A 16,237-nucleotide genomic window follows, 5' to 3' on the forward strand; every position below is an offset into this window, starting at 1 on the left:
ACAACTTTAAATCAGTTTATTGACACAGTAACACAACACACTTGCCTCCCTGACATCCCCGTCCCCCTCACCAAATCTAGATCTCTTCCCACTTCCTCTCCCCTTAGAAAAAGCTGTTTAGTGAAAACAGTTAAGGGCAGGCCACTTCTACACTCCCAGCGCTACCCTAGGCCCTGCAGAGCAGGGTCTCAGGCACTACTCAGAACCTGGTGGGGAGGCAGCTAGTGCTATGCTCAGCCAGCCAGAGGCATCCAGTCCCTAAGAACAGATTCCCCCACAATTCCCAGGCCCTGAGTTGCTATATATTCCTCTTCCTCTCTGCTCTTTGTGACACCCAGGAAGGAGACCTTCGGGCCTGGGCCTGCAGCCAGGAGCAATAACTCCTGGCAGTGATTTGAGAATTAGAGTTTGGCTAGTGTTTTTATGGCCCAGGCATCCCCCTAAAAAGCCCTGGTGGTGGGAATAAATTTCAATGCCCCTATTTAAAATGTACTGATAACATTAAACAGATTAAGTCAGCTTAACCAAATGCCAGAATAACACTAAGCTGTAAAGAAGGAGGGGTCTGACCTGCTTACTCCAGGGCAGACACAAATGCACACAGAGAAGCCCAGGTAAGAGTGTCAAAAAACAACTCAAGGACACTGCCCAGGGACTGAAAAGCCTATACTCAGGAGCCCCTGGGGTGACAGGAAGCAAAGAAAGAAAATACACAGTCTTAATAACCAAAACAGAAAGCCAACAGCAGGGAAACCTGAGCCTGACAGTGCTGCCCACCAGCCCTCCAGGCCATGCCCCTGAACCCAGACAGTCCCTCCCCCTCTAGGCATTGTCCTCCCCTAGGCTAGATAGAACACATCACACAGCGCAGTTTAAAAAGCTTCTAATGCCAGTTCATAAACATCTTCATTTACTATTGGTGATTACATGTGAATAATATGTTTATACTGTTCTTTATGGAAAACAATTTCAACGAGTCAACTCCGAGAACACAATAGGCAACCCTCATCCTGAGCCCCTCAGTGTCCTTCCCTAGACAGCGAGGAGCCCTCTCGTCTGTCCCAGGGCTGCCTAACTTCCCCTCTTCCCCCACTGTGGCTCTTGGGCAAAGCATCCTCTATGACTATTAGTCCTCATCGGACAAGTTCTGGTCCAGGGGATAAACCATGAACATCACATCTGGCCGAGAGGGGACACAGGGATGGCCTGGACGTACAATCTCAAAGCCCAAGAAGCTGAAGGTCTTCAGGAGTGGAGCTGCAGAAGACAGAGTGTTAAAAAGTCTGATGAGAAACACAGGGTAGGCTGAAATCAAAACCCCAAACAAAGATGGAACAAATAAGCACTAGGCTTTTACTAACCCTTTGGGCACTTGACCTCCCACCATGATTTCCCAGGGTTTGAAAGGCAAATTCAAGAGTCCCACCTCATTGTGGAGGTGCTCCCTTCTCTCCCCCAGGCCCCACTGTCTGGGCTATAAGGCTCAGGCCGCTCTGACTCCTCACCTCTGTCTTCTCGGCCCTTCCTGAAGCAGATGAAGACATAGTTCACTTTCATCTTCTCTTCAGCAAACTCTAGCAGTGCTAACAATCTGCAGGAAGCAAAGAGAAGTACTGAGGCCCATCGCCACCTTCCTAGACCTCCCTCCCATTCACACCCCACCCCCACCAACCCAAAGGCTTTTCTGAGGCCTACAACCAGCAGTATAAATGCAGAAGCTCCGGGCGGGGTGTGGTGGCTCACGCCTGTAATCTCAGCACTTTGGGAGGCTAAGGCGAGCAGATCATGAGGTCAGGAGATCAAGACCATCCTGGCTAACACGGTGAAACCCCACCTCTAGTAAAAATACAAAAAATTAGCCAGGTGTGGTGGCGGGCACCTGTAGTCCCAGCTACTCCGGAGGCTGAGGCAGGAGAATGGCGTGAACCCGGGAGGTGGAGCTTGCAGTGAGCCGAGATTGTGCCACTGCACTCCAGCCTGGGCAACAAAGCGAGACTCTGTCTCAAAAAAAAAAAAAAAAAAAAAATGCAGAAGCTCCAGGAGGAAGATTCCTATGTCAAGACCTCAAGAGCCTTGAATTCAGAAAAAAAAAAAAAAAGGGCCACAGCACCTGAGAAAAATGTTATTGACTTTTCCTGTAATGGGAGTTCTTCATCTGAAAGCAACACTACCCATCTTAAGTAATGCTATTCACAAGACAGAGTTTGGGGCCTAGAAAGAAAACCCAGTTCTTGCCGGGCGCGGTGGCTCAAGCCTGTAATCCCAGCACTTTGGGAGGCTGAGACGGGTGGATCACAAGGTCAGGAGATCGAGACCATCCTGGCTAACATGGTGAAACCCCGTCTCTACTAAAAAATACAAAAAAATAGCCGGGCGAGGTGGCGGGCGCCTGTGGTCCCAGCTACTCCGGAGGCTGAGGCAGGAGAATGGCGTAAACCCGGGAGGCGGAACTTGCAGTGAGCTGAGATCCGGCCACTGCACTCCAGCCTGGGCGACAGAGCCAGACTCAGTCTCAAAAAAAAAAAAAAAAAAAGAAAGAAAACCCAGTTCTTCAGGTGTCCGCCAGATTGCCAAGTTCGATATGATCACCTGCCACTGAGAGTGACACTCTGGGCTCTAACACAGCCTAAAAGGATTTTCTAAAGAGGCTGGGACCACTCGGGAACTCTGTCCCCAGGACATTTCTTACACATCTTGGCCTCCTGGAGAGTCTGCCCAATCCAATGAAATCCCACTTACCTCTGAGCTTCCTGGCCGCTCGGAGGGTCTTTGCCCAATCCAATGAAATCCCACTTACCTCTGAGCTTCCTGGGTGGGGTGTGAATGGGAGGGGAGAGGTCTAGGAAGGTGGTAATGGGCCTAAGTACTTCTCTTTGCTTCCTGGCCTTTTAAACTATACCACTGTGTAGCTAAAGGGGGATTTAGTGTCTGCTGGGAAGAGTGAACCATGGGGCGATTAACCGGCAGGCATTTGGTTAATGTGATAACAATCTGCTTTAATTATAACCTAGAGCAGGCCTGTCTTACTGGCTAAAAATAACCTGTTACAAAACGGTATCTGCTTGGGGAGTCTAGAGCTAAGGGAGAAGGCACAGACTCCCCTACAATTCTGTTACCCACAGTAAACATATACTCTTCTCTGGAATGGGAACTCCTTTCCCTTCCCCAGCATTTGGCTCTTTACCCTTCTTTGCTCCCATCAGCTAATAATCCATCTGGGATTTCTACAAACAGGCTCTGGCTGGACAGGACTGCATCCCAAGAAGAGACCTTCACCTCGGTGACCTCATACTGGAAGTGGACAATGTGAGGTTTTCCATCATTCACAGGGAGGTCCTGGGTCACAGTGAGCTTCTCGTCCTGGGAAGGAAAGCAGGGCAGAGGACCAGGTCACTACTGCTTCTGGCCATATCATCCACTCCCTAATCTAGGTGATGCCGGGAGTCCCCTTAGGCCAGTCTCAGGGTAGCGTGGGATAGAGGCCATGCTGAAAATGCAGAGTGTCATGATGGCTAAAAGGAGCTGTCACTTACCAGAAACTAAAACCAGTTGATGGTAGTAAAAGCTAGCAAGGTAGGAAGGGAAATATTTACCAATTGTCCACTAGGTGCCAAGTACAAAGTGCTGTCCCATATATTTACCTTTATCACCATGACAAGCACTTCAGATGGTAATTAACAACTCCACTTTAAGTCTGAGAATAATGAAGCAACTGACCCGAGGCTCCAAAGACAGTGAATGGCAGAGATGAGATTCAAACCCAGGTCTCCCTGACTTGAAAGCCCACACTTTCCCCCAACACCATGTTCTTTTCCTTCCCTGTCAGAAAGGGAAACATCAAAAACAAATGATGATATGTGTGAGGGTTTGGCTGGAGCCCCAGTCAGCCAAAGTCTGATTCCAAGTGGACTGTAGGGTCCGTGTTATCTTCTGTGTTACCTCCCTTGGGCACAATCCTAAAAGCCCAGAATTCAGCTACCCTGCTAACCTATCCCAGTCTTAGTGAGAAGCTAAACTAACTTCTGGGCCTCAATTACAGCAGATTAAAAGGCAACAAATAGTGCTGTTATCTTTCCTCTAGTATTCCCAATAAGCCATGCAACAGCCTCAGCTGAAAGAGTCCTTCACAGTACCCCCACTGGCCTAGGCTAAGAGCCAGAGGACTACAGAAAATGATTACTGCCCTTGAGCAGCAGCTCAGTGGAGTCTGAGAAGGCTCCACACCCAGCCTTCCATCCCAGGGTCCTCCTTACCTTATATATTAGAGCTGAGAGAGAAGGATCCCTGCCGCCCCCTCGCCCACCGGGGATCTTCGACAGTGGGTGAGGGGCATCAGGAGCACCACAGAGGCCCTGGAACAATGTGCCTGCAGCACTGGAGCTGGGGACAGTTACTCAAAGGCAAAATACTACTGTAAGAGACAGAGAGAATGAGACAGTAAACACCAAGACTTTAAGATTTTTTTTTTTTTTTGAGGCGGAGTCTCACTGTGTCGCCCAGACTGGAGTGCAATGGCATGATCTCGGCTCACTGCAACCTCTACCTCCCAAGCTCAAGCAATTCTCCTGCCTCAGCCTCCCGAGGAGCTGGGACTACAGGCGCATGCCACCACACCCAGCTAATTTTTGTATTTTTAGTAGAGATGGGGTTTCACCATGTTGGCCAGGCTGGTCTCGAACTCCTGACCTCGTGATCCATCCACCTCAGCCTCCCAAAGTGCTAGGACTACAGGCGTAAGCCACGGCGCCCGGCCAAGATGTAAAGGTATAACTCAAATCCCACCCCCATCCATCCCGGCTCTCTCTAAACAAGGGAAGGCTTATGAAGGCTCCCCAACTGCCCCAGTCCTGTGGGCTTCAGCTTCCAGAACTATACTGCTGTCTTAGGGGGAACCCACCGTGTTGCAGACGCATGGGGAAGGAGTCTCAGGAGGGCCAAGCTGGCACGAACCTGGCTCACTGCAACCTCCGCCTCCCAGGTTCAAGTGATTCTCCTGCCTCAGCCTCCCAAGTAGCTGGGATTATAGGCATGTGCCACCACGCCTGGCTAATTTTGTATTTTTTAGTAGAGACGGGGTTTCACCATGTTGGTCAGGCTGGTCTCAAACTCCTGACCTCCAGTCATCCACCGGCCTCAACCTCCCAAAGTGCTGCGATTACAAGCGTGAGCCACCACACCCGGCTGGAGTGAGAAATCATTTAACTAAATCCCTTGACGGTTAAGAATAAAACAATCCAGGGATTTAGCTCTCAGAGCAGAGGTACACAATAGTACATAGAATACTGTGATATCTGATTTGCCCCTGGTATGCCACCAAATGCGGGGCCTTCTTGCCCTTCTTTGCTGATCCTTTTGTGACCTGAGCGTGGGAGGTCAGGTAATAGTGATGTGGTCAGAACAGAAATTCAGATGTGCTGGGAGCAGGGTATGTGCTGGGAGAGGATGCATGCTATGACCTGGGTAAGGAATCCAATAATCAGATTATAGCAGGTAAAAGGCTCCTAAAGGAGCTCCCTGTCACCTTACTGGCCACCTTGATTTTCGGATGGACCCAACAGGGCTGTAGATCTGCTCAACTGTCTTTGAATCCAATTTTTAGTGGTTCCTTAGGCTGAGATGTAGTTCATTCCCTAGGCCAAGGGCAAGTGAAGCAGAGAAAGAGGTATATTGTGTGTGCGTGTACACACCACGACTCAGCAACAGGCCTGCTTCCCAGCCACCACACATCAGCCTCAGAGCAGCTGGAATGCAGTGGACACATACAGGGGGTACTGCAGTGGTGTGCTGGGGCCAGCTCACACAATCGTGCACATCTCTTCCCAAGTATGTGTTTAATGATGTCATGTTGGTACCTTGAATTGGCCAGAGGAGGAGTATTTATACTGCAAAAGTCCCCAAATGCTGTAAATTAGGGCTTTTTTCCCCCGAAAGCCATTGTAAAATGGTGTGAGGTAACTATTCTTCACACTGTCCTTTGCTTTATATAGCATGGCATGCCAATTTTGGACCCTCCTAAATGAAGAACAACAAACTGAACTCACACTTAACATGGCAATGGTACAATAACCAAAGGGGCAGTCCTATTAGCAGAACTGTATCTGCACTCCAGCTGAAAATGGAAGTCCAAATCCATCACTGCTCAGCTCCTAGGGTCTGTTCTCTCAAAGATTTCAAATGGAGGCCTACAAGTATACTTGGAAATTTCTTTGAGAAATGGATTTCCCACAAAAGTGTCCATGGGTGAGGAGCAGCGTCATTATCTAGGGGTGCACTTTGGGAGGCCAAAGAGGGAGGATCACTTGAGCTCAGGAGTTCAAGACCAGCCTGGCCAACATGGCAAAACCCCATCTCTACTAAAAGTACAAAAATTAGCTGGATGTGGTGGCAGGCGCCTGTAATCCCAGGTATTCAAAATGCTGAGGCAGAAGAATTTATTGAACCCAGGAGGTGGAGGCTGCAGTTAGCCAAGATTGCGCCACTGCACTCTAGCCTGGGTGACAGAGCCAGACTCCTCCTCCAAAAAAAAAAAAAAAAAAAAAAAAATCTAGGGCTGTAACCACATATCCACCTCTTCCCTCCTCTGGAAAACCTCAGGTCATCCTCACCTCCTCCACTCTTGGCCTCGCCAACAGCTGTTAACAGAAAGGGCTGAACTGGGCGCGGTGGCTCATGCCTGTAATCCCAACACTTTGGGAGACTGAGGCAGGTGGATCACTTGAGGACAGGAGTTTGAGCAGCCTGGCCAATATGGTGAAACCCCATCTCTACTAAAAATACAAAAAAAAAAATTTAGCCAGGTGTGGTGTGCACCTGTAGACCCAGCTACTCAGGAGGTTGATGCAGAAGAATCGCTTGAACCTGGGAGGCGGAGGCTGCAGTGAGCTAAGATTGTGCCACTGTACTCTAGCCTGGGTGACAGAGTAAAACTTCAGCTCAAAACAAAATGGCCAGGCGCAGTGGCTCACACCTGTAATCTCAGCAGTTTTGGAGGCCGAGGTGGGTGGATCACCTGAGGTCAGGAGTTTGAGACCAGCCTGGCCAACATGGTGAAACCCCATCTCTACTGAAAATACAAAAATTAGCTGGGTGTGGTAGCGCGTGCCTGTAATCCAACCTACTAAGGAGGCTGAGGCAGGAGAATCCCCTGAACCTGAGAAGTGGAGGTTGCAGTGAGCAAAGACCACATCACTGCACTCCAGCCTGGGCAACAAAAGCAAAACTCTGTCTCAAAAAAACAAAAACAAACAAACAGAAAGGGCTTAACAGAGGACTATGCTACTGTTTTCAAGACAGGAGTTATTTTCTGCTGGGGACAATGAGCTATTGTGATTCCCCCTTCCAATGTGTTAAGGGGCAGAATAACAGTGTCCAGACTAGAAAAAATAAGACAGGGGTTGGGGACGGGGGGGAGTTTCCCCAAGCAAATGCACACACATGCACCACATCATATGATTCCCTTCTCATTCTCCAATGACCACTTCTGGCCTGTGCTGAGGTTCCTGCAGGGGCATGAGGAGGGTTGGGCCACTGGAGAAAGCTGATTTGCTTCTATTGGTCAATGGAGTTAGCCAAAGATGGGGCAAACCCCTCTGAGATAGACAGATTATCATCTTGTATACGAGGAGAATTAATTAGGTTCACAGCATAACCCTATCAATCACCAAGGCCCTTGCAATTCTAGAATTCTGGTGCCAGGCTCCTACTTCCAAAGGAATTATTCCTCAAATGGTCTTTAGATGAGCGAGCTACATTCAACCTCTGCCCTGCATTCCAACTACCATCTTGATTCTTAGCTAATTTTTACTTGCAAACAGCAGAAGCAACGGGGCCAACTCACTGAAATGAAGAGAATAAAGTGAGGATATTGTTTTTAGACCATAATCCCCTTTGTCTTCCTAGAAATAATCCCTGGAGCCGGCCTACCCTGTGTCCAGCACTAATCTATGAGCTTGTGATATTTCTTTTTTTAAGCTAGTCATATTTAGCAGTGGGGCTTGTGATATTTCTGGTTTCCTGATCTCTCTCCTCTTCAAATAAATGCAAGATATCTACGCCATGGTAACATGTAATTTACTTCCCCACTCTCACATACAAGGATCCTGGAGGCTCTGCTCCTCCCCCATAAATCTGTGCAGGAAAGCGAGTGTGTATGTGAGTGGGGGTGGAGGGGTGTTTCAAGCCCCCACTCTGGGAACTAGTTCCAGTTCCCTAAAAGAAACAGCTGGGGTTTGGGATAAGCTTAGTAGACAGTAGATCACAATAATTATCTTCATCGTCCACATAAAGCATCTGTTATTAGTTACTTGCTGTGAATGGCAAATTGCTTCTCTTCCAAAAAACCTGTCATTTCTAAAGTGAGAAAGGAAGGCGGATGGGTACGTATGTGGTAGTTAAAGACATTAAGGGGCATGAAATTACCCAGTAATGGCCTTCTCTTCTAATAATGGCTTTAGTGTTCAAATGGTATTAAAGATCCGCCACCAAGCTCATTAGGAATAGTGAATCCTGGAAGAATTTAAGCACAACAGACAGTGACTTCTAAATACAAGTATTCCTATCCTAAGATCCAAACCAGGTTGGGTTTCATATTCAGTTTAGTCTTGTTTCTAACTGGCTCCTATCCCCAGCTTTTTCCAATCCTTCCTCATCTCCTGGTCACACCACTTGAGGGCAGGCATGGTTTAATCTCAACCACCGAAAGGATGATTTAAGAAACAGGCTGGGCATGGTGGCTCATGCCTGTAATCCCAGAACTTTGGGAGGCTGAGGTAGGAGAAATGCTTGAACCAGGGAGGCAGAGGCTGCAGTGAGCTGAGATCGCACCACTGCACTCCAGCCTGGGTGACAGAGCGAGACTCTGTCTCAAAAAAAAAAAAAAAAAAAAAAAAAAAAAGGCAGCTCAGTCCTTTTCAGAGGCTGAAAAGATCAGGCTGATTAAGGAGAATCAAATGTATCAGACTGAACCCAAACATCCAGCTGGGCTGGTCCTGCTTTGCAGGAGAAAAAAGAAATACACCATGCTGGAAACTAACGTGTCAGGTATCCAGCATACAAGGCAATTCGGAAGAGAGATGGAACATTAGAGTCAATCTGTTAGTGCCTTTTATTTTCTCAGTGATAGGACATGCCCTTGGAAACACTCCTCAGAATACATATGAGTGCTACTAACATATCACATCCTGCTGTCTCTAAAGTGTCTGTGAAACTGTTGTATGAAATGCCCTTAGCAGGTTACAGTTTCACACACTGACTACAGATAGGCAGTGTATGCAGCAGATGTATAGCTGGGCAATGATGATGGTAAATAAAATTTTTATAATTCAAATGCTATTTCTAAATCTCTAGGGTACTTACTATTTAGAATTAACCCTTAAGTCTCTTGATAAAAGTAAAGGATCTTCTGTTAAAGAATCACTTCCAGCTGGGCGCAGTGGCTCACGCCTGTAATCCCAGCACTTTGGGAGGCAGAGGCAGGCAGATCACAAAGTCAAGAGATCGAGATCATCCTGGTCAACACGGTGAAACCCCGTCTCTACATAAAATACAAAAATTAGCTGGGCGTGGTGGTGCACACCTGTATTCCCAGCTACTTGGGAGGCTGAGGAAGCAGAATCGCTTGAACACGGGAGGCAGAGGTTGCAGTGAGCCAAGACCGCGCCACAGTACTCCAGCCTGGCAACAGAGCAAGACTCCATCTCAAAAAAAAAAAAAGATTCACTTCCGGCTGTCTTTAAGTCAGTTTTGATTTACACACAGTTGGTCCTCTATATCCACAGGTTCCACATTCGTGGATTCAACCAACCATGGGTCAAAAATACTCAGATAAAAAAATAGTACAAATAAAAAAGCACTAAAACTATTTACATAGCATTTACATTGTGTTATGTATTATAAGTAATCTAGAGATAATTTAAAGTATATAGGAAGATATACGTAAGTTATATGTAAATACTACACCATTTTATATAATGGAATTGAGCACCCTTGGATTTTAGTAACGGGGAGGTCCTGAAACCAATCCCCCACAGATGGCTATGGAAAGAGTACAGAGTACAAAGAGAAGAGATTCCGTATAAAAGTAATTCTGTGAGTAACTTCCACTTAGCTACATCTAAAAAATACTTAAATTCAAATTCTCCTTAATATACTTCTGATCATGTTTCACTTGAATCAGTGGCCTCCTTCGCTCATTCAATTCTGCACCCTTTCTCTCTGGTTTCTATTACCTGCCGGAGAAAGTCAGATGGCCTTGATATTAACTACCTTTTGGTATCAAATGAAGACAGGAAAACCACATTCCCAACACAGTTCTACATTCATTTCCCCCTCTCAACCTCTTCTGACCCATTCTTTCTCAGGCCCTGTCTCACAGAACACCCAAAGGTGCCCTCACTTCCCTCATACAGGTTGCTTTACTCTGAGACTAGGAATGTCTTTGATGACTAATCCCTATGCAAAAAGACATGTCATCACTTAGCAAAACAGAAAGTAAGAAAGGTGGGAGGTGATGACCACCTCCAGTCTAGTGTGGCCCTAGAGGCTGATTTCCAGCTGTCAATGCCCCTTCCATCTGAGAAAGGGCCCCTGGCAGACACCAGGCATAAGTCATTTCACTAGGGCTGCTCTGCATTCCACAGGGAGTCTTCTTGCTAAGCACAATTATAAAGAAAATGACATCACCACTCTGAATCACAGGCTGGAAGCAAAATTGGGTTTTGGTTGATTCTCCACAGAAACAGTTATAGTGGTAGCGAGAATATCTGTGCCTTTGAGGTTTGCTTATCACACAGCTGATATTGATACATATGCCAAAGGTAGGCACAATCACATATGCTACCAGAGGTGAGTGGATAGCTAGGTAATCAAGCTTTAAAATAAGACTTTACTTTTACATATTAGTACCTCAATCTAGTTTGTAGAGTAAGGTCATCACACAGTGCCAGCCTCTTCCCAGGATAGAATTACATCATTGTTTGTATAGTATCAAAGGCCTAAGAAATTTTCTTAAGGTTTATCTAATACAAAGCATTTTATGCTACTGCTGCTAACCGGACACTACCTGTTTTGTTCACTTTAAGTGACAAAATTCTTGCCTGCCTACTTGTCCGTTTCTGGTCTATAACTTTTTTTTTTTTTTTTTTAGAGATGGGCTCTCACTATGTTGCCCAGGCTGGTCTCGAACTCCTGGGCTCAAGCAATCCTCTCAGCCTCCCAAAGTGCTGGGATTACAGGTGTGAGCCACCATGCCTGGCCTGGTCTGTAACTTTCAATTAGGCTGCATAACCTTCTAAATCATGGCACAACTTGAATCAACACTGTATACTCTTTCAAAAAGGGATGAATTACTCGTTTTGTTTTTCTAGAAATGCACATTTGTAACATCCCTCTATCCCACTCCTCAGTCCCGTTTTTTATATTTTTGAGCAGCTCTGAGACTAAATTTGGATTTCTTGGCAGAGTGAGGAATTGCTATTATTAGCCCACACTGCTTTCTGAAGCTTAGCTCTGATTTGGGGGGATTCCTGACTATACTAGGAGAGTGCCTCTCTCTCTCTCCTCTTTCACTCTCTCCTCTCTCTCTCCCCTCTCTCCTCTCCCCCAACCCTCCTACCTATAGGGTAACCTTGAAGGCACATCATAGGAAAACTGGCTCTCCCTACCACTCCATGCCCAACAAGCCATAGTGCCAACAAATAAGGAATAACTGAAACCAGACTCTTTAGGAAGAGACAGAAATTCCATTACCCAGGAAACCACTCAGTGAAGATGCTGATAGTTCTGATATGTTCTTGTGCTCTGCCCCCTTTCCCCCAAAAACCACCTGTAGAACCAAATGTGTCTCTTCAAAGCCCATCAGCACAGATTGATAATAATATCACTATCAAGCCAGGGCTAGTGCTTCTCTACATACTATACTGTCACAGGTACAAAGCAAGCCCTAGACAGATACTGTCTCCCTGCCCCTGCAAATCCAGGGACAAAAAGGCCAGGAAGCTTGATTTCCTTGGATTTAAACCTCATGTTCAAAAAGGGTAATAAAGGTGCTTGTACTTGTATCTTCTTCCCTCCCCCACCATCAGGAATTCTGACATTTTGGAAGTACCAATCAGAACAACACTGGAAAGGAAGAGCCTTGTTTTCAAAACATGGTGCCAGCTCCTCTGCAACTATTTCTTCCAGGAAACCAAGCCTCCACCTCCTGAGTTTTTCACTGCAGCCAGGGAAGCTGAAAATCCCATCCCCCACCCAATGGGAACTAAACCCAGCCAGCTCCCGGCTCTGTGGATATGAAACACCCGAGAACACTGACTGGGAAGAACATCCGGCTCTTATCCCTAGTTAGGACTCTACCAGGATTCCTTTTAGAAAGTTAGGGGCAGGCCCGAGGAAGCTAGGAAACATGCTATGGAAACGGGATTGCCATCACTCAAAGAAATCAGACACCCTGCACACAACACCCCACCCCCAGGCCAAGTGGAGAAGCCTGATCCAAGGCCTAGCTCCTACCCAGGCCCTGGCAGGCCAGTTGGCTCCTCTCTCCACCTGCCTCTCATACAGCCAGGCCCCTCAAATTACCAACACGCTAAGCAAGGGCCCTGGAGACAAGCAAGCCTGTTTTGCCACTTAGGAAGCTGGAAAGAATTTTTGAGTCAAGTTAACCCAACCCCCTCTTCTTTACACATGTAAGCACAATGGCTCAGCCAGAACTCAGGTCTTTCAACCTCACAGTTGGTGAAGACTCTTACATGTTGGTTCCAAGTTGCTCAACTCTTAGGGCTCAGCCTGCAAAAGACTCGGCATTTCAACCAGCTCAGTCCAGAGGACTCCAGAGAATGACTGCTGAGACCACCCCACCTTCCAACCCCCACTACAGACACACAAAAAGAAGAGGAAAAAAAGTCCATCTCACATACCCCCTTGAGTGGGTTTTGTTGTAGGTCCCTCTGCTTCCCTCCACCCGTGCTTCATCCTGCCCTCTCTCATACCTGCCATCTATCCTCAGCACACACGGCGCCTTTGCCACACGTAACACCTTTGCATCCAGCACTCTCCGAGTCTACATCCGCCTCCACCTCCTCAGCTCCAGAGGGGCTGGGTTACAGAAGATGGAGTGAAAGAGGGGAATGCAGAGGGAATGGACATGGAGACTCTTGGAAAAGGAAACTCTAACAGCTGATGGGCTATAGGGTAAAGAGAACTTGGGAGGCAGGGATAACAGGTCAAATAAGACCATAACAAATTATCAAATGGGGAATGAATTTTCTTTCTACATGTAAAGAAGAAATGGGGGTGGGGGCACTGGGTAAGAGTCTGAGACTTGGGGGAAGAAAATGGCCAATAGCTGAGAACTAAGTAACTAGAGACAGGAACTTCAGAGGCTGTTGCAGGTATTGTATCTTGGGTACTTCTGGACAGTACCTGAGAGAGAAAGACTAAGAAATCCCTGAAGAAATGGAGTCCAGGAGGCAGAGGTTGCAGTGAGCCCAGATCGCACCACTGCACTCCAGCCTGTGCCACAGAGTGAGACCCTGTCTCAAAAAAAAAAAAGAAAAAAAAAAATTCCTCCAAGAAAATTAGGCCCTTGTCTGAGGCGGAGCTTGCAGTGAGCTGAGATCCGGCCACTGCACTCCAGCCTGGGCGACAGAGCGAGACTCCGTCTCAAAAAAAAAAAAAAAAAAAAAAAAAAAAGAAAATTAGGCCCTTGTCAGTAGAAAAAGAGCTGACAACCACTACAGGAATAGGATAGGAAAAGCTGCGGGAAGGAAGCAGTGGTTTTTAACCCCAGCTTTGTATTATAATTACCTGGGGAGCTTTAAAACTATATGCTAATAATCAGGACACTGTAGGCCAATAAGACCAATCTTTGAAGGTGGGGCCCAAGTGACTGATTTCTCAAATGTGAAGCCAGGGAAAGAAACACTGAAATACAAGAATAGCTGAAAACCCAGTTGGAATATTTAAGGCTGGTGCTGTTAACAAGTAGGAAAGGAAAGTTGATAGCCTATTTCAGTAGGAAGAGTGCCCAAGTTTGAGAGGAACCCTGAGTGGCAGTTAGAGGGCTCTATGCAAAGAAAAGCAAGAAAGAAGGCAATGCTTTTAAGAGAAACTACTCTAATTCTGAATAGAACATGGCCCAATTTAAGAAAGATTTACAGGGAATGGATCTGCTTGCAAAATAATGAGGCCCAAGTGAGAGGCAGAGGCCATAAGGCCAAATCTGGGGACAAAAGGTCTGGTGTGGGGAACTAATGAGCTTCAGACACGGTTTGGACAGGACAGCAACAAGTCTGGGGAAAAAATGAGGAAGAGAATTAGGTCCAAATTGTAAATGGAAGCCATTCTGATGTATAAGGAGCAACTGAAATTAAAAATCCTGGGGAATTAGGAAATTGTGGAACAGTTTCAGAGAACAGAGGCAGAAATAGGGAATATATTAAAATTTGAGGGAAGACAGGTAAGAAGGATTGCCTTGGAGAAAGAGAGGCATGCAGAGAAAGGAAAATTGAGCAGCTATCTGCAGGGGGAAGGGTATACCATGCAAGTTTGGAAAACCAGGGTCCTCGGTCTGAGAAAGATGTGCAGCCCTTCTCTAATTAATGGGGGAAGACTAGGGTCGGGTTTTGAGGGAGGAAATTGCAAAGGCCTAGCGTCCAGAATATAGAGCTTGGTTTGAAGGCACTGGAGGTACAGGGGGAAGGTTCACTGGAAGCGGGATAGCTGAGTCCTGTGATCTGATGATCCAAAGATGGGGTTCAGTTAAGAGGGGAAGGAGAAGGATGAGTCCCAGCTGAAAGATGTTTACAGGGTAAGAATGTTTCCAAGAGTGTTAGGGGTATACCATTGGGGCAATAGGATGGAGCACAGAATCAAACCCAGTGTTTGATAAATAAAAGGAATGACGTTAGGAGACTGGGAAAATGGGGCCTAACTGGGAGAGGGGTGTGGAGGGAGGAAGGTGGGGGAAAGATAAAGCTGAAGTATGGGACCAGAAGGAAGGCTGGACATACGTGTAAGGACTGCTAGGCCTGAAGAGAATGGGGGGAGGGTGATGAGTGGGGGTAACTGAGAACTAAGGGGTGGAGGCTGACTTTGGGCGGGGGGCAGTGATATGAGAAGAGTCTGGGTGGGGGGTGTTTTCATCAGGGAGGGGATTCAAAGCGAAGGGTTAAGTGACTTATAAGGGGAGTAAGAAAGATCTGAGGAAGACAGGAAACAATTTGGGGAATCTGGATGCGGGGGAAAGCCCAGTTTGGGGAATGGGGCACAGTTCGGTGGCGCTAAGGAAAAAAAGGGGACCTGGTTGGAAGGTTGGGTTCCGGCTTTTGGGGGCTTTAGGGGAGGAGGAGGCCCGGATGAGGGGGATGGGCCCGGCTAAAGAGAAGGGGTTAAAGGACATAAGAAGGCCCAGCTGCAGGGCTGAGGACCGGACTGGGGTGACTACAGTGGTGAAGGGAGCTGGCTGGGGCGGATGGCCCCGTTGCGGGGGGCGGGGGCCGGCTGGGGGTATGGGAGAGGCCCTCTGGAGCAGATGAGGGAGGATGGGGGCGGGGAGCCTGGGCCGGGCCGTTACCTGTCCTGGGTGTTTATCATCCTCGGCGGCTCTGCTCAGGGTGGGAGGAGGCGGCGCAGGGAGTGGATAGGTGGATGAGTGGGTGGGTGTGGGGTCGCGCGCGCGGGGTCGATCTCTGCGGGCTAAGTCCCTGTCAGGCCGCGGGCCGAGCGCCTCCTCCTGCCTCAGCGAGCGCCTGCCTCCAACTGACCCTCCCCGGCCGCCGCCGACGCCGCCCCGCCCCCGAGTGCCTCATCTGCATAGCCCCACCCCAGCGCCGCGCGGTGTCCTGGGAAACTGGGGCCCACAACAAAGGGCAAAGCTCCGCCCCGCCTCCGAGCAGGCGCACCAGGGACCAATCGTGGGGGTGGGGGTAGGGGGTCCGAATGAAGGGCAGGCTGTGATGGAGGCCATGGCCAAGGCGGTGGCTTTGCCCGCCGCTGCGGCAGCGCGGCCCAAAAGATGCGTTGTGTTTCCTGTAGAGTTTTCTGTGAGGATTGACTCAACCTGGTCCTCATCCCTATTGCTCTTTTGCGTGGGGCCGAACAGGGCTGTGCCATTTGGGAGGATATTAAAACAAAATCAGAAATCTAAGAGAACTACACACATATTAGCACCATTCCCACTCTGAGTCCAGGCCCACAGATCTGTTATCTCAACTCATAATGCAGAACCTCAGCTGTCAGC

At 47.9% G+C, this 16,237-nt stretch overlaps 1 protein-coding gene across 1 annotated transcript; it reads right to left on the bottom strand.

The window, feature by feature from the left end:
• Positions 1–15,777, bottom strand: OAZ2 (ornithine decarboxylase antizyme 2). Its single transcript, XM_025390662.1, is given in 6 exon segments — positions 1–1,257; positions 1,506–1,591; positions 3,185–3,360; positions 4,254–4,334; positions 4,336–4,411; positions 15,572–15,777. Coding segments are annotated over 6 exon segments (570 nt in total). The 5' UTR covers positions 15,592–15,777; the 3' UTR covers positions 1–1,126.
• Between the last annotated feature and the right edge of the window lie 460 nt (positions 15,778–16,237).

This window comes from Theropithecus gelada, chromosome 7a (genome assembly GCF_003255815.1).
Source record: "Theropithecus gelada isolate Dixy chromosome 7a, Tgel_1.0, whole genome shotgun sequence".
Lineage (NCBI taxonomy): Eukaryota > Metazoa > Chordata > Mammalia > Primates > Cercopithecidae > Theropithecus > Theropithecus gelada.